The sequence below is a fragment of the Syngnathus acus genome, chromosome 20 (genome assembly GCF_901709675.1).
Source record: "Syngnathus acus chromosome 20, fSynAcu1.2, whole genome shotgun sequence".
In the NCBI taxonomy this organism is placed as follows: domain Eukaryota; kingdom Metazoa; phylum Chordata; class Actinopteri; order Syngnathiformes; family Syngnathidae; genus Syngnathus; species Syngnathus acus.
In genome coordinates this window covers 1,196,215-1,214,247 of record NC_051104.1, presented here as the reverse complement: position 1 = coordinate 1,214,247, position 18,033 = coordinate 1,196,215, and the positions used below count along the sequence as shown (strand labels likewise).

At 48.3% G+C, this 18,033-nt stretch overlaps 2 protein-coding genes across 4 annotated transcripts; one reads left to right on the top strand and one right to left on the bottom strand.

Annotated features, from left to right (window-relative positions):
- The first annotated feature begins 3,116 nt into the window (after positions 1-3,116).
- LOC119139479 (solute carrier organic anion transporter family member 5A1-like) lies at positions 3,117-12,517 on the top strand. Its single transcript, XM_037280210.1, is given in 10 exon segments — positions 3,117-4,204; positions 6,045-6,177; positions 6,247-6,446; positions 6,556-6,720; positions 7,065-7,263; positions 7,367-7,526; positions 11,111-11,349; positions 11,423-11,487; positions 11,662-11,961; positions 11,964-12,517. Coding segments are annotated over 10 exon segments (2,517 nt in total). The 5' UTR covers positions 3,117-3,291; the 3' UTR covers positions 12,107-12,517.
- A 380-nt stretch (positions 12,518-12,897) lies between these two features.
- Positions 12,898-17,930, bottom strand: LOC119139478 (suppressor of tumorigenicity 14 protein homolog). Of its 3 annotated transcripts, none has more exons than XM_037280207.1 (19): positions 17,663-17,930; positions 17,430-17,598; positions 17,116-17,243; positions 16,688-16,755; positions 16,422-16,615; positions 16,214-16,303; positions 15,926-16,148; positions 15,723-15,868; positions 15,476-15,573; positions 15,293-15,396; positions 15,084-15,217; positions 14,898-15,005; positions 14,713-14,814; positions 14,540-14,653; positions 14,347-14,466; positions 14,023-14,206; positions 13,685-13,962; positions 13,408-13,544; positions 12,898-13,137 (listed from the first exon to the last, which is right to left on the bottom strand). In XM_037280207.1, exons 1-19 carry the CDS (start codon positions 17,729-17,731, stop codon positions 12,970-12,972), a joined length of 2,634 nt encoding a protein of 877 aa, XP_037136102.1. In that variant the 5' UTR covers positions 17,732-17,930; the 3' UTR covers positions 12,898-12,969. The 3 variants fall into 3 exon arrangements, with proteins under 3 accessions (XP_037136102.1, XP_037136104.1, XP_037136103.1); XM_037280209.1 differs by having other exon boundaries at positions 14,540-14,620; XM_037280208.1 differs by having other exon boundaries at positions 17,116-17,240.
- Positions 17,931-18,033: the final 103 nt, after the last annotated feature.

The following is an 18,033-nucleotide window of genomic DNA, read 5'->3' as shown; positions in this document are numbered from 1 at the left end:
AGAGAGAGAGACAGAGAGAGACAGAGAGAGAGACAGAGAGACAGAGAGACAGAGAGAGAGAGACAGAGAGAGAGACAGAGAGAGACAGAGAGAGAGACAGAGAGACAGAGAGAGAGAGACAGAGAGAGAGACAGAAAGAGAGACAGAAATGTTAATGTTGATGTTGTCCCCCTCTCGAATGAGAGCACAATGTGAATTGTATGCTGCCGTCATCTTGTGGTGGGCTTCTGAATTGCACTCCTTTGCCATTTTGCCGATTGTACAGTCTCTCACTTAAGGCACCCCTGTAATCTTGTCACCATCTTTTATGTAGTTCTCCATGGCAGACAACTCGGCCTGCGCGCAATTCGACCCCTTAGCGCCCCCCCCTCCAACCTCAATCAAACATTAAAATCCCCAAAGTATCTTTGTCGCCACAGTCAGTGACTTCTATGCATTCTAATAGTATTTCCGTATCAAAGCATCTTTGGTAGTGTATGTATTTTGATAAGTATCTCTACGTTTTACAGTTTTACAACGAGAATAAATACGAATGATAAGCAATTCTTGAACGCAGGTTTGGATTACGTGACCATTGACTCAGACCTGTATACGTCATAGAAGTATAGAATGACTTTATTGTCACTGTACAACCGAAATTAAGGTATTCTACCAGTGGGGGGCTGCTGCCATGAAAGGCGCTGCCAGGCGCTGCCAGGCGCCACTGGGGGCAATTCAGGGTTCAGGCTCGCTCACCCGTGTTATTTATATTTAGATGCCACATCAGTACTAAAATGAGAGGGGGATAAAGGGCTTTTGTGGGTTTACATCGGAACAGCTTTATGATTGAATGGCAATTAGAATCGCAAATAGTGTGTTTTATCAATATTGTTTTATCGGGCGTGCCTATGGGCATTTTGTGCGTGACCCTACATCGCACATGGGTCAGCACTGCTGCCAGCTGTCGAGACAACGTCATATACTGGGCCGAAATGCAAACAGGTGTGCTTGATTTGGTTCCCCCGTGAGATTTTGTTCCCCCTGCCGCGGGAGCGCGCACGCCTTATTTGGAAAGCGAAAAACCGATGTCGTACGGCGTCGTACGGCGTCAGCACTATGTTGTTTTCAATAAAAACATGAAGAACTCACGTTTGCGTCAGTCAATTTTAATTTTTATAAAGGATTATTCTCATTTGATGTCTTTAAATTCATCCGCGTTCTCCCATTGAAGCGGGGTGCATTCAAAGACCAGTCGTACAGACGGAACACTCATTCACTTCACCAAAAAGCAACAATATAATTACGTGAGCTCTTTGCATAAACCTCGATGCAAAGAAATTCCTCTTTTTGGGTACCGTTACATGCTACAAGGAGTATATATTACAAATGAGAAAATGAGAATAATCCTTTATAAAAATTAAAATTGACTGACGCAAACGTGAGTTCTTCATGTTTTTATTGAAAACAACATAGTGCTGACGCCGTACGACGCCGTACGGCATCGGTTTTTCTCTTTCCAAATAAGGCGTGCGCGCTCCCGCGGCAGGGGGAACAAAATCTCACGGGGGAACCAAATCAAGCACAACACCTGCTCGCGAAGTCTACAGAGGTTTCGAGTGTCTCTTATTCGACATCAAAATGTCGTTATAATACATCTTGAATTGCAATAATGCTCTGTTCCAATTTCTTAGCGTTTAAAGGTTCGTGTTTTGTCATCATTATGCTATTTAAGTTGAGCTTGTTATGTCATTAAAAATTGCAAACTACAAGTCCCATCTTAAGATGGTTGAGGTGATAAACCATTCAGGGCTGGTTGCTCGGTGCGTTCAAAGTTACTTATTCTTTTCGGCTATAAGCGTCTTCGCCCGCCTATAAACTATTATAACTATTCGCCAATATCCTACAACGCTACATCAAAACAACTTGAAAATAGATCAGCGTATGGATATTTTCTCTCGTGTCGCTTTTTGTGGCGAGACTGTTGAAGTTGACTAATTTCCCACGGTCACTGGAGGCAGCAGCAACTGTGGCTGCAGTAGCAGCCCAGCGCATCGTTTCATTCAGCGAGCGACTGCTCCGAAGACGGAAACAGGCGACGTTCTTTCTGTCCCATGCGAGTACAACGGCTCTTTTGAATTTCTGTAACTTATTCAAAGCCACTTTTTGACAAATTTGTACAATAATATCAATATTGTGCCGTTGTCGCAGCGTGTTTGTCGTTAGGGTGAGACATTTAGTGACCCAGCCTGCTCTTTTGTTCTCCCACTGTGTTTGTGCCTTGACAAAAGAAGAGATGCTGCTGTTTATTTGTCGAATTTGACCCTTTTGGGGTTTAGACTACATCGTCACGCGCTCGTACGCTTTGTTGGTGTTGTTTACGGTCGGCTTTTGCTTTAAAATTTAGCAGTTAACCGATTCAAAAATGGACATCCGAGAGCCCGTTGGCGAATGCGGACAATCCGTACACTGAAACCGTGCGTCAGTAAACAAAAGTCATATTTTTATTTTCACGGTGGCTTGTGTTTATTTAAAGCCCCAGATTCATAGCATTACTCAAAATAAGAAAACAAAACCAAAATCTAATTACATAAAGCGCAATACCTCTTCAAAAACGCTATTTTAGGAATACAATGCAAAACAGTACTACGTGAAAAGCTAATTCACCAGATTATGCCTGGAAAATTTCTAAAGGGCAAATTTCACCAAGGGATAAAGTACAGTACAAACTTGGCAAGTGTTGTACATAAGCGTAATTTTCTTATATGTAGCGTTTAAAAATCACGACTCTTGTTGAGAATACGATTGTGTTTAAAAAAACAAACAAACAAACAAACAACAACTTCAAGTAAGTGAACTTTAACAGATTCGGAGCAGCATCTGAATTGCCTGGCCCAAAAATTTCCCAGGGCGCAAAGTGCACATGCCTTTATTCTGGACACCAGCCATACTTGTTGTTTGTTCTGTCTCTAGGCTGCTTGCTCTGCTGTGAAACAAAGGAAACTAGCATCTAACAAAAAGCCATAACAAGCATCGCCACAATGGAGTCTAAACCAGACACAGTTCAAATATGTGTTGTTTTTGTTTTGTTTATTGCCTTGTGAGGATAATTTGTTTCTATGTGTGCTGTTTGACAGCAGATGGAAAAATGCCTGGATCCAGAGGCATCCAGTCCACCGCGGTAATCCGGGCAGGGCGGTCTTTAGTTTCGGCCTTCCCGCCCCCCAACTGAGTGCTCATTAGAAGCCTTCCCAGCTCAGCCCAAGTCTTCTCAGAGCTGCACCTGCCCTCCTCCTCGTCCTACTTGGCTGCGCCATGACGTCTTCGGACAGCGACGAGACCGGTAGCGATTTCTCAGAATCTCTGGCAATCCTTCAGCTCCGGGACCAGTACGTGGACTCGATAAGCGGCGTCGAGGCCAAGGACCTGAACGGACACTGCCGATATGGCTGCAAGGAGTCTGGCTCGCTTGACGTCGCCGCCCTTCACGTGGAAGAGAAGTGCGAACTGCCGCCGAAAAGCCCCGAGTCGCCTTCCTGCAGGACAGACTTCCGGTCCTCTGGCGTGGTAGGCCACAGCAGCTCCCTTCCCATGGACCCCCACCGGGCGGCCAGGGGTAAGACAGTCGGTTTTTCCCTTTCCCGGCTTCTTCGCATCCCGGCCAGAAAGTACATGCCCGTTAGCCTCGGAGACTCGCGCTGCTTCCTGTTGTGCATTTGCTACCTGACCTTCATCCAGTCCCTGATGGTTTCGGGCTACCTGAGCAGCGTCATTACCACCATCGAGAAGCGCTATAGCCTACGCAGCTCCGAGTCGGGCCTGCTGGTCAGCTGCTTCGACATCGGCAGCTTGCTGGTGGTGGTCTTCATCTCGTACTTGGGCGGCCGGGGCCAGAGGCCACGCTGGCTGGCGGCGGGTGGCGTGGTCATCGCCGTCGGGGCCGCGCTCTTCTCCCTGCCCCACTTCATCTCGCCGCCCTACCAGATCCAGGAGATGAACGCATCGGGGGGCCAAGAGGGACTCTGCCTCGGCGCCAACGACAGCGGACGGGCGGCGGCTGACGCGCCGTCGTGCCATCGCCAACACGAAGGCGACGAACACAACCTCTACGTGGCGCTGTTTATCTGCGCCCAGATACTGGTGGGCATGGGCTCCACGCCCATCTACACCCTCGGGCCCACCTACCTGGATGACAATGTCAAGAAGGAGAACGCGTCTCTCTACCTGGGTGAGGGCACCTGCAGCATGCACAATGCGCCATTGTGTGAAGGCAAAACACGCTCCACGTCCACCCGGGGTTCGATGCCTTCATTGTGTGGCCTCCCCGCCGTGACTTGCGCGCATGGCTCGCTCAGTAATCCTCCCTTGTGACCGCGTCGGTGCGGCGCCCCTCAATCTGCTCAAGGATTGTGCGTAGATGCCCGCTGGCCCACTGACCTCTCATTATCAAAAGGCAGTCATGTGCTTAAACCGGCTAAACATTGCGATGGATTGCTTTCGCACCAACGCCCGCCCCCCCCCCCCCCCCCCCAAATTCTTTTTTTTTTCCAATTGCAGTTTGAGTGATTTCAACACGGAACAGGACGGCTTAACTCTATACACTGAGTTGCGTCGGCCACAAATTGCTCCAGTTGTCGCTCAGCGTCGCTCTGTGTCGAGTGTGCTCCCTGCCCATTCACACAAAACCCGCCTTTGTCGCGTGGTCGATAGATTTGCTCGCTCGCTCTGTTTCGTAATAATCGGGCGCACTGACCTCTGTGACCCCCAGTGGGCTGTCTCTGTCTTGCCCCCTCCAGGCCTGACGGATCACGCACGGTTTCATCATGTTGGATTTTTCACACGAAGGTTAAATATTACACCAACCCACGTACCTTTCCTCTGTCTTGGCAATTCCAAGCAGGTCATCATTTGCCACTGGCCCTTACCAGCGCATGAGTCGCATTGTTTTGAGCGTGTGGGAAGGTTCCTGGGGAAATGCCGCAAGCGAGGTTGTGATTCTCAGCCGTGGGTTCTCGCCCGCTGTGAGGCGCTGCTGTTAGACACAAACGCCCCGCTGGAGGAAAAGCAAATGAGCATCGGGATCCCGCCGCCAGAATCATGTAGGAGGCCCCGATTCCGAGGCTTGGGTGTCGGTGTGAAATGGGTCGTGAAAGCAAATAATTTTGACCCTTCGAATGTCGAGGGCAGGCGGCAGGGAGGATTTGGCACCTTGGAAGACCAGCAAATGTGTTCAGAGCTTCCGGCGTCATTGGCAGACGTGGACCTCAGAAACTTGATTCCAGTCAGGTGGTTTCCGTGCACCCCGCCATGTCTTGGCTGACTGAGCGCGCGGTACGACAAAGTGCCTGGGTGGCCTCCGCCTTGACGCCACTAGTCAGAAGGCTGGATTTTCATCTTCAAGTTGAAGCTCTCCGTCTGTACCGGTCATTGCCGACGCGACGTCCGGATCAAACATCTCGGCTGCGATTTTGATCCGTGAAAACCAAGCCCGCTTAGTAGATCAACCAGCTCCCGCATCTTTAAGTTTGCCTGTTTTTTGCACCCGTCACCCCTAAAAGGCAACCAAACCCTAGAAAGAAACTTTATGTTCGAAATGCACTTATCTTCATGTCAGTCATTATTACTATTATAATTAGCCCAAAGTAATGGCTTTGGCCACCGGGGGCAACTTCACTCACTGATGTGCTTTCTCATTAAGTTTCTGGCTTTGTTGTCAAGGGTACTAAGGGGGAGTGGGTGGAGCTAAGGTCAGTTAGGGGAGCTCTGAAGAGATACAGAGAAATACCACCACCTTGGAAGTCAGACCCCAGCGGCCACGAACCTGCTGACTCGATACAAACACAAGCGGGGAAAGCTGATAGCACCCAACGGGATCAAGTCATGCCAAGCCCGGAAGGTTACACCCTTCACGTGGCGTCGCTGAAGGTCTCTTGCGTAATTGAGTCGAGCAAGCGTGCAGTTAGGCGGCTCTCCTTCACACGCAGACTCTTAGCGGTTTTTGTCTGCACAACAAATGAGAGGCAGGGTTTTGTAAAACAAAAAAACAAAAACATTTGTTTTCCCCTCAGCCATCATGTACGTGATGGGAGCCCTGGGCCCAGCCGCCGGTTACCTGCTTGGAGGCGTCCTCATCGGCTTCTACGTGGACCCCAAAAGCGCCGTCTCCATCGACCAAAGCGACCCTCGCTTTGTAGGCAACTGGTAACCATGGTGACTGCAGTTCCTTTAACAGTTTGCAAAATCAAATCTCATAGAGTGTGTGTCGCTCAGGTGGAGCGGCTTCTTGCTGTGTGCCTTTGCGACGCTCCTGGTCATCTTCCCCATGTTCGCCTTCCCCAAAAAGTTGCCGCCGCGCCACAAGAAGAGGAGGACAAAGACAGACAAAGACGACGACGACGTGATGAAGGACAAGTCCGGCGGCAAAGGCCACGACGTGTCGTCCTCCATGGCCTTCGGGAAGAACATCAGAGGTGAGCAACCACTCGAGTGCAGACTTTGGATGACATTCCCTCACACGTGATTGGACGAGAATGTCGCCTTGGAAGCATTTGCGGTAATGAGTCGTCTTTAATCTCGCAGACATCCCCAAGGCGGCGCTGAGGATCCTCAGCAACGTCACCTTTCTGTTCGTCAGCCTCTCCTACACGGCCGAGTGCGCCATCGTCACCGCCTTCATCACCTTTATCCCCAAGTTCATCGAGTCCCAGTTTGGAATCCCCGCCTCCAACGCCAGCATTTACACAGGTGAAAATTTGTGTCATTTGATTTGAGGTCAGTAGTCGGTATGATCTCGCTTGAAAGTTCATGTTAGCTTGTGTGCCGTCACATCACCAACATGGCCGCCCAACAGCAGGAAGCCGCGTTGTGGGGTTCGAGTATCCTGCCGGCCAACATATGCTTCTTTCTAGACGCGTGCGATACTATTACCTCCTCACCAAGTGCCCGTTGCTAGGATACACAGGGGCGGTCCTGTTGCCATGGACACGCAAACCATGTCAAGATGGCACCTAACCCAATGAAGAAGAAGAAGATAGCAAGAACATTAGAAGCTTTCCCACTGGCAAATGCTGGCTTTTTGTGTCTTGCAGGCGTGATCATCGTGCCCAGCGCGGGTGTGGGTATCGTGCTGGGCGGCTATATCATCAAGAAGCTGAAGCTGGGCGCCCGCGAGTCAGCCAAGCTGGCCATGATCTGCAGCGGCGTCTCGCTGCTCTGCTTCTCCACGCTCTTCATCATGGGCTGCGAGAGCATCAACCTGGGAGGCATCAACATACCCTACACCACCGGGTGAGCCACCAGAAAGAAACAATCAAAGATAATCCATAAATACAATACCATGTAGTTAATCACAACAAAAACCTCCCGACTGTGTCATTTGCGACAAATGCAGTCCGATGCTGACGTTGGCGCACAGGAATCTGACGGGAAGTTGCAACGTCAACTGCGGCTGCCGCATCTATGAGTACGCGCCCGTGTGCGGCTCGGACGGCATCACTTACTTCAACCCCTGCCTGGCCGGATGCAGCACCATTGACAATGACAGCGGCGGGGTGAGTGCAGATATAAAGAAATTGCGAGGGCCAAGGACAGAGCCTTGCGGGACTAACTACTTTGAGTCATATTCCAAATGTACAAACCGGATTCGGTTGAAGTTTGGAAATTGTGTAAAATGTAAATAAAAACAAAATACAATGATTTGAAAATCCTTTTCAAAATATATTCAATTGAATACACTACAAAGACAACATATTTAATGCTCAAACTCATAAACTTTATTTTATTTTTCAAATAATTAACTTAGAATTTAATGGCTGCAACACGTGCAGTAAAAGTTGGGAAAGGGCATGTTCACCTTTCCTTTTAATAACACTCAATAAACGTTTTGGAAGAGAGGAGACTAATTCTCTTAGCTTCTCATGTGGAATTCTTTCCCATTCTTGCTTGATGAACCGCTTCAGTTGTTCAACAGTCCGGGGTCTTCCCTGTCATATTTCATAATGCGCCACACATTTTCAATGGGAGACAGGTTTGGACTGCAAGCGGGCCAGGGGAGAACCTGGACTCTTTTACTTCGAAGCCACGCTGTTGTAACATGTGCAGAATGTGGCTTGGCATTATCTTGCTGAAATAAGCAGCGGCGTCCATGCAAAAGACGTCGCTTGGATGGCAGCATATGTTGCTCCAAAATCTATATGTACTTTTCAGCATTTATGTTGCCTTCACAGAAATGTAAGTCACCCATGCCATGGGAACTAATGCACCCCCATACCATCACAGATGCTGGCTTTTGAACTTTGCGTTGATAACAGTCCGGATGGTCCGCTTCCGCTTTGGTCCGGAGGACACAACATCCAGTGTTTCCAAAAACAATTTGAAAAGTGGACTCATCAGACCACAAAACACTTTTCCATTGTGCATCAGTCCATTTTACATGAGCTCGGGCCCAGAGAACCCGGCGGCGTTTCTGGATGTTGTTCATAAACGGCTTTTGCTTTGCATGGTAGAGTTTTAACCCGCACTTACTGATGTAGTGACGAACTGTATTTACTGACAGTGGTTTTCTGAAGTTTTCCCGAGCCCATTTGGGGATATCCTTTACACACTCATGTTGGTTTTTAAGGCAGTGAGGGATCGAAGGTCACAGTCATTCAGTCTTGGTTTTCGGCCGTGGCGCTTACGTGCAGTGATTTCACCAGATTCTCTGAACCTTTTGATGATATTATGGACCGTAGATGTTGAAATCCCTAAATTCCTTGCAATTTTGCTTTGAGAAAGGTTGTTCTTAAACTGTTCAACTATTTTCTCACGCAGTTGTGGACAAAGTGGTAAACCTCACCCTATCCTTGCTTGTGAATGACTGAGCATGTTTGGGGAGGCTCCTTTTATACCCAATCATGGTACCCACCTCTTCCCAATTAGCCTGATCACATGTGGGATGTTCCAAATAGGTGTTTGATGAGTTTTTCTCAGCTTTCTCAGTATTTTTTGCCACCTTTCCCAACTTCTACTGGACGTGTTGCAGCCATGAAATTCTACGTGAATTATTATTTGGCAAAAAACAATTACCGTAATTTTCGGACTATAAGTCGCACCGGAGTATAAGTCGCACCAGCCATAAAATGCCCAAAAATGTGAAAAGAAACATATATAAGTCGCTCCGGAGTATAAGTCGCATTTTGGGGGGCAATTTATTCGACAAAATCCAACACCAAGAACAGACATGAACGAGCAACAACAGGCTAAACGATACGGTATGCTAACGTGACAAACACAAACGAGGAGCTGAGAACGGGCCTGACGTAACACTCAGTTATTTAAAAAGAACTATTACCGTATTTTCCGCACTATTAGGCGCACCGGATTATAAGGCGCACCTTCAATGAACGGCCCATTTTAAAACTTTGTCCATATATAAGGCGCATAAAATAGAAGCTATACTGCAACAAACTGAGGTTGACTAGGGTTGCGGTATGCATCCACTAGCCAATAACCAACGAGCCCTCTGTAAACAATCGCGTTTCTCAAACGATCTCCTATAAAATGATCGGAAGTTTCGGAACTGACTAAAGTTCGATCTAACGCATTGGTACTACTTACCTATGTTTCCCTTCCATATCGATCCGTAGATTTACTCGAAACATTAACAGAGCAGCCTATTTTGACATGAAATAGCCTAGTGCGTATAGCAGCTATCGTTATAGCATTAGCCATCCGCAATTTCCCATGAGCCTCAGCTCGCAATCTCCCATGAGCCTCAGCAAAGTGTAAACAATCGCGTTTCTCAAACGATCTCCTATAAAATGATCGGAACTGACTAAAGTTCGATCTAACGCATTGGTACTACTTACCTATGTTTCCCTTCCATATCGATCCGTAGATTTACTCGAAACATTAACAGAGCAGCCTATTTTGACATGAAATAGCCTGGTGCGTATAGCAGCTATCGTTATAGCATTAGCCATCCGCAAATTCCCATGAGCCTCAGCTCGCAATCTCCCATGAGCCTCAGCAAAGTGTAAACAATCGCGTTTCTCAAACAATCTCCTATAAAATGATCGGAACTGACTAAAGTTCGATCTAACACATTGGTACTGCTTACCTATGTTTCCCTTCCATATCAATCCGTAAATTTACTCGAAACATTAACGGAGCAGCCTATTTTGAAATGAAATAGCCTCGCGGGTACAACAGCTATTCGGTGACGCCCCCTGACTACAGTTGCCGTAATGTTGGGAAGCGATGCGACCTTGTAATTTACTAGTCGTACTAAAACGTACTGAAACATTTTGGCAGAGCACTGTGTACAACCAGTATGGATCAACAAATTCATCAATTGATCCATATATAAGGCGCTCTGCATTATAAGGCGCACTGTGTTTTTTTTAGTAAAATGTAAGTTTTTAGGTGCGCCTAATAGTGCGGAAAATACGGTACATAAATAACACGTTTATAAAACCATCTGTGTCACTCCAATTCATTAAATCCATCGATCGTCCTTTGTCAACAATGCCGTGTGCCGCGCCGCAGTTCAAATTATTCCACAGGCCCATACAACGATATATAAACTATATTTTAAATAACTATCACATAAACAACAATATTATCAAACCATTTGTGTCACTCCAAATCATTAAATCCATCGATCAAATTTCTCGTCCTTTATGTCATCCTGGTGACAGAGGACATGTCGCTTTAAAGTGTTAATTACTTTATTTGATTTTTTCTCTCTATTTTTCATGTTTTGAATATGTTCAAGATAAAGATATCAAAGCATGTGAAGTATCAACTATACTAAAAATAACATGTGAAGTGGTCAACTATACTTGTAAGTAAGTGATGTGTTAATGATCAAGTAAAAATTTGTGAAAAAAAACATATATAAGTCGCTCCTGAGTATAAGTCGCCCCCCCACCCAAACTATGAAAACAACCGCGACTTATAGTCCGAAGATTACGGTAAGTTTATCAGTTTGAACATTAAATATGTTGTCTTTGTAGTGTATTCAATGGAATATGGGTTGAGAAGGGTTTTCAAATCGTTGTATTTTGTTTTTATTTACATTTTGTGCAATTTCCCAACTTCAACCGAATCCGGTTTGTATATGTTTAACGTGTGAACCATTCTTCTTGGTCAGATGAGGAACTACACAGAGTGCGGCTGCGTGCAGAGCCGTCAGGTGATTACGCCGCAGTCGGGCGGCGGCCCCGTCAACCAGCTGGTCATCGTCAAGACCTACCTGAACGAGAACGGCTTCGCCACGTCAGGGAAGTGCGAGCGCACCTGCAACACGCTCATCCCCTTTCTTGTCTTCCTCTTCATCGTCACCCTCATCACCGCCTGTGCGCAGCCCTCCGCCATCATTGTCACGCTCAGGTGGGTTAGGGTTAGAGGGTTTAGAGTTAGGGTTAGCTCACATAAATTGAAAGTGAAAAGTGTTGATGTTCAGGTCGGTGGATGAAGAAGAGAGGCCTTTTGCTCTGGGCATGCAGTTCGTCCTTCTCAGAACTCTTGGTGAGTTAGTTCAAGTTTCAGCAGTCAAGTCTTAAATAGTCCAGTGCTGCCACCCAGTGGTGAGAAACATCTAGCAGCACCTTCTTTGACACTTGCATTCTTTCTTCGTTTTCATGCAGTCAGTGTTTGCACCAAGCAGACCTCATGTTGCCTCATGTTTTGATTTTTCGCCAGCTTACATCCCGACGCCAATCTACTTCGGCGCCGTGATCGACACCACATGCATGCTATGGCAGCAAGACTGCGGCGTGCATGGCTCGTGCTGGGAATATGACGTCACCGCCTTCCGCTTCGTCTACTTCGGCCTGGCCGCCAGCCTCAAGTTCGTGGGCTTTGTCTTCATCTTTCTTACGTGGTACTCCATCAAGCACAAGGAGGAGCGCGTGGAACGCTGGCGCCCCAGCTTGCCGCCATCATTGCCATCACCACCCCTGCCCTTGCTCTCGGGCACCGTCAGCAGTCTGGTCTGCCACCCCAGGGTGGCAAGTGCCACACGCGCACACGCTCCTGCCCCGTCTTCATCCCCTCTGCGCGGCCCGAGGCCCCCACTGCTGCCGCGTTTCTGCTCTGCCACGGCAGCCTCAAAACAATCACGCCCAGAGGCGCTGGGCTCATCTGACCCTTCTACCAACAATTACCTACCACTCACCCTCTTCTTCAAGGGCTGACCAATACACCGCCATTATGGTGCTGACTCATGTCTCACCCACTCAGAGTACAAACTGTGTTCTATGCAAGGTGCCTACTGTCTTCACCTCCAGGAACGCTACTGTCCCAAAGATGTGATCTGGAATTTATCCACCATGTGTTGTAATTACAATAGGTGATGATTAATGATTGTATTATGTACATAATGCAGTAGAAGGCTTGAACTCTCATTGAGCCAAGACCAACTAAACACCGACTTAAAGAAAGTTGGGATATTTTCAACATATCGCAGTATCTACAGTGGTACCCAGTAGTACACGTGACCAGACTTTTTCTTTTGGCAAAACCTCAATAAAGAGTCTTCAAGCTGTTTGATGCCAATCCCACAGTACCATTTACTGTCAAACTAAAAGGGATTTAATACGTACGCATTTAAAACACAAATGAGCCGCAGGCATATTTCCTTCAAATATATTTGAGCATCTTACCTCTGACTTTACGCTACAGAGCTTGACATTGCAGAAGCAACATGTTCATGTGCAAGTACTTCATACGTTTTCACCAGCACGAGTAAGGGTTGAACCCTACAACCACATTACCACAAAACCTTAACACCTTACTAAATCAAACTGTAAGAAGCAGCAACACAAGAATATCAAGACAAATTTCAATTGTGTGGATGGTTTACTTTTTATACATTTGGAAGAATCACCATTCTATTTAATATTACTGGGAAAAGAATAAATATACTTTAGTGACTTGTTTTTTTAGTCATTTTAATCTGTGACACTCCAAACATGTCTTGTTGTGTTCCCTGTCCTTGATGGCATTAAGTCAGACCTCACCACGGGTCTGCTGATTAATCCAGTTGGCAAACTTGACCACCTGTGTGTAGACGCCGGGACGATTTTGCCTGGCGCAGCCCTCGCCCCAACTCACAATGCCCGCCAAGAACCAGCGCCGTCCGAGCTCCTGACACACCAGCGGACCTCCAGAGTCACCCTACAAATACAAGTATTCGTACATTACTGAATTGTGGAAACAGTAAAAAATTATGAAATCGTCATTGAACATATAAAAATATGCATTTATCATCTTATCTAAATAAAATGCTATGAAAAAGTAAAAAACAAAACAAAATATAAATTTCATAAATACATACCAAATAACTAATCTTGATTGGAATAGGGTGTCTAACTAAGAAAAGTATTTGCACATTAAAAAAAATAAAATAAATGGTTGCTATTTGCATTAGTCACAAATAAAACTTACCTGGCAGGCGTCAACCCCACCCTGCAGATTCCCTGCGCAAAGCATTCTGGGTGTGACGGCATCGTCGTAGAGCTTGTTGCAGGTGTTCCTGTTGATGATGCGCACCGGTGCCTCCTGCAAGCGAGACGCCAACTCCCCTGCCATCAAAACACACACAAATCAATTGTCATTGGGTTTCCTTGCAGGGTTAGGGCTAGGAATTGATGATGGACTTTTTCATTCATTTTAATAGGGAAGGCTATGGGTTAGGGTTAGTTCACGGTCAGAGAAATCCTACCGTCCTCTGTGAGGACGCCCCAGCCGGTGACGAAGCAGCTGGTCCCGATGGCGAATGCGTGTGACGGTGCGGGCACACACACGGGCTGCACGAGCTCGTTGAAGAATACGGGAGCGCCGAGCTCCACCAGCGCGATGTCGTAATCGGACGTGAGCTGCTCGTAGTTGGGGTGTGGCACAATCCGGCGTACCGGCCTGCTGGCGGCGGCAATGGCACTTTTCCCTGCCGCCATCAAGCGCATGCCCATGTAGGCTCGCCATGAGCGTGGATCTGAATACCTGCGTACAAAGAAATATAAGTATGAACATATAAAGTAACTCCTAAGTATGAATACTCACTTGATGGCGTCCGAATCCTGGAAACAGTGCGCCGCCGAGACGAGCCAACGTGTGGCCAGTAAGGTGGCGCCGCAGACGTGGCCGTAACGTTCCATCTGGAGGCTCACCTGCCACGGCCACGAGCCCGGAGACGCGTCGGTGCCTCCTACGATCTTGGGCCTCTTTCGGGGGCGGACGCCGCAACCTTATACGCATGTTCATTTCTCAAAACCAATCGCTGCTTTTGTATTTGATATCAAAAAAGATTTCCACATTTCATTGTACAGTGCAGTGGCCCCAAATGGGCATTTTAAAAATACTTATTACTAAAATAATTATTCTTACCACAACGCAGCTCATCAGACCCGTCCTGGCAGTCTTTGAGTCCGTCACACTCGGGGTTGAGCGTTGTCACGCACTTTCCGTTGGCGCATTTGTACGAGGATGACGAGCAACCTTTGGCGTCTGGGGGAACAACAACAACACCCTGAATTACATGTAAGAGTATTAATAAATACCTATGAATATGAATGCTTACACGCTCTCGTGCAGTTCATTTCATCGCTGCGATCTTGACAGTCCACGACGCCGTCGCACACTGAAGACTTGGGCAGGCACACTTTGTTGGCACACGTATGGTGACATTTAGTTCCTGCCAACATAGGAAATGATAGGAAGGTGCACTTTGTCTTTGTGTGTGCGTTGACTCACTGCAGCCGCTGTCTTCGCCACTATCTGCGCAGATGCCACACTGGCTGTTTTGAGCTTGACACTGGCCGTAGGCGCACAACACCTCGCCAGGGCTGCACGACACTAGGCGCAAACAAAAACGCTGAGGCTACAGTGGAAGTTTGCTTATCACAGACCCCTAAACCCTAGCCCTAAACCAGACTTACAGCATCTGGCCTCGTCACGTCCGTCCTCGCAGTCCCTCACGCCATCACACACCCGCCTCAAAGGGATGCAGCGGTCGTCGTCGCAGCCGAACTGATGCGGCGGGCAGGCTTAGAGTACAGAAGATATCAATTAAACGCCGGGCCTTTAGATGAGTGGGGCAGAATAGCCACGGGGTGGCTACTTACAGCCCTGTGGCGAGAAGGCCCGGTAGTGCAGATGGAAGCCCCGGTGAGTCACGGCTTCGTCCGAGTGGAAGTGGATGGAGAGCGGAGACGAGTAGAGCCGCTTTTTACCGCCATCCGATACCCGGTTGCACAATCTAGACCAAATATGAGACGAGATAGGTGACCACCACGTGACCACCTGAATTGATCACATTGCCCTCATGACTCACTTGACGCCACCGACGTCCAGCCAGTCTTTCTCGCAGCCGTCAGACGACTGCTGGATGTCAAGCATCACCATCGTCACGGAGATCAGGTAGCCGGGCAACGGTGCCTGAGTGTGAGCCGGTTGATTGATGCGTATGAAAAAAGAAAAAGAAAAAAATCCTCGTAAACATGCAGTTAAGACTCACCCGTAGTGTCCACCTGCAGTCTATATTGGGAGGGTAGTGATAGGGATGGTATGGTGAGGAAATAGAGCCATTCCAAGAGGACAGTGACCCCCCGCAACCTAGATAAAACAAAAACACAGTACCCCAAGACAATTTCCTTCTCAACCAATATCACATGCCAGATTTCCATCATGTGCTCAAAGTGTGAATATTTGCCACAACACAATGAACATGAAGCTCAATGGAAAAAGTTGTGTTCTCTACTAACCTGCTTTGGGGACAGCCTGGAAGTAGGCTTTGAAGACAGCCCCCTCTCTCTGCCGGCTGAAGGAGAAGGTGAGCAGCATGACGTTCCCCGAGGACGTCAGCCTCATGGCGGGCGAGGAGCCCGACGTCAGGGGGAGCCCGCACCACCTGTGGCCACAAAAATTGGTGGTGAGAACGCAAAACCCAACGGGTGAGAGGGCGTACCTGGCGATGATCTTATTCTGCAAAGGAAGCAGGAAGTCGTAGGCAGACATCTTGTGAGCGCCGCAGCTCGGCGCTGTGGCACCGCCGTGGAGCACAAGGACCACCAGGTGGACGGTGTGACCCGAAGGCACGCGAAGGCGCCACTGGTAGTAGAGCTTCTTGGGACTCACCAGAACCAGGGTGCGGTTCACGCCGAGTTTAGCATACAGGTCGAAGGACACCGCTTCAGACGGGAAGCAAAAACCACATTTGAGCTTAGATTTCTTTCCTATTTTGTCCAAGTCTCACCTTGAAAGCCAAACTGCCACTTCCCACTTTGGAGAATGTTTGGATTCTTAAGCTTGTCGGATTTTTCTTCCCACTCATCAGGATCCAAACCTACAAATGGTGATGTCAAAAGTAAATTGAGAGTTTTTGGACATTGTGATGTTCTAATACAAGATATGGTAACATTTCTTTCATACGATTTGACACGGATGGTGCAAAGCTCCGTTACCGAGGAGGTGTAGTGTGACGTCGTCTTGCTCCAAGTAGTAGCGCTGCTCGCGTCGGCCATCCCACACAGCCGTGTTGCCGCCCGGCAGCCTGCGCTGCAGACTCTCCGGGCTGGACCGCCGTATCGCCATGGCGACGTGGTCCGGGGCGGAGAACTGGCTCCAGTAGAACACGCTGAGGCCTTGTGTGCCTTCACTGACACACGCAAGCATGATCTTCAGTCGCATAATGATGCCCGGGTGTCCCAATATTTTTGCGGCAGCGTACCTGAAAGCAGCAATCCCTGAGCGCAGGTAGTAAGAGTTCCACGGGGAGGACTTGTAGAGTTCTGAGAACTGAAAAATATTTTGTGAGGTGCAGGGAGGGAGGGGTTTATTTATTTATACACATTTGCTCTTCCGAATATTAGGCCTTCTCCCAGGACCAGCCCACTGTTGTGTGCGTGTGTGTCACATCGCACACAGACAATGTCAGTATTGAAGCCTTTTGCTCGTCCTCTCACTATGGCGGGCTTGTCCTCAAGACTGAAAGAGCCTGATCCCTGAGGACCCTTTGGACCCCCTTTGGACGCACGCGCACACACACAGCGTGACGAGCTCCTGTTTCAGCTTTACATTTAACGGCAAGGAGATGCAAAAGACGAAAGACAAGGAGAAGGGAATATGCAAACGACATTGAGAGCAACGTGGACTCACGTAAGGCGTTAAAGAGCGCGCCTGCTGGCCGAACTGCGGCGAGGAGCAGTCGGCGAGCTCGGTGGAGAAGCTCAAGTTGGGAAGCTCCACGCTGCATCCCAGGAAGAACACGGAGGAGGTTGGGGCTGCTGAAGAAACGTGGCAGAAAGAAAAAAAAGCTTTTGAGTCATCCCTCGCCACAAATAACCAAATTGTGAGTAAATGTCTTCTTGGAAATGGCGAAAATATGTATTTGAAAGAGAACAATAGCAAGACAATCTGTGTTTGTTTTCGTGTCGTCAATTTCATGATGAACAGAGGAAAGTGTTACTCACATGTCAAGTAGTAGGCAGCGAAAGCGATGGTGACGACACATAAAACGGACAGCAGTCCCAACGCCCATCTCCTGCGGCAACCGCATTCGGAAGGCGAGACCTGATCTTTTTCGGTCTTTGTCTGGGTGCTCGGAAGCTGAACGGGCTCATTGGAGACACTTTCTTCCTTCTGTGGAACATGCAGCTTAAGGTTGGCTTCGTTGTGACAAGATAGGCGAGGTTGGGATTCTTACCGGCAGCCCGGAGGAGCTGGAGCGCCCATGGCCGAAGACGCAGTACACCTGGCAGCTTTCCCTCCTCATCGCGGAGTCCCGGTTCGTTCCGGTGAGGCGATTGAAGGAGCGAGACCCCCCCCACCCCAGGACGAAATCCGACCCCCTTTTTTATTCACCTGCTCCGCTTTTAGGTGTCGGCCCGAGTCCCACAATGCATTGCACGGCCGGGGCGGGGGACAATGAGGCCACTATGTGCGAACCTCGTTGACTGATATTGTGTGCAAACTTCCCCCTTGTCGCAATTGCGACGGGTTGAACGCTCTGCGGGGGGTGGGGGATATTTAGCAAGAGCCCTCAATCGCTAATCTGGCATCAAATGACTCGAGACG

Excerpts from the sequence above, each read along its gene's own strand:
- LOC119139478 (XM_037280207.1), bottom strand. The coding sequence starts at position 17,731 with ATGAGGAGGGAAAGCTGCCAGGTGTACTGCGTCTTCGGCCATGGGCGC. Across the intron at positions 14,207-14,346 it reads GTCTGATGAGCTGCGTTGTG|GTTGCGGCGTCCGCCCCCGA; the intron begins GTAAGAATAATT and ends CATGCGTATAAG. Across the intron at positions 13,963-14,022 it reads CAGGATTCGGACGCCATCAA|GTATTCAGATCCACGCTCAT; the intron begins GTGAGTATTCAT and ends CTTTGTACGCAG.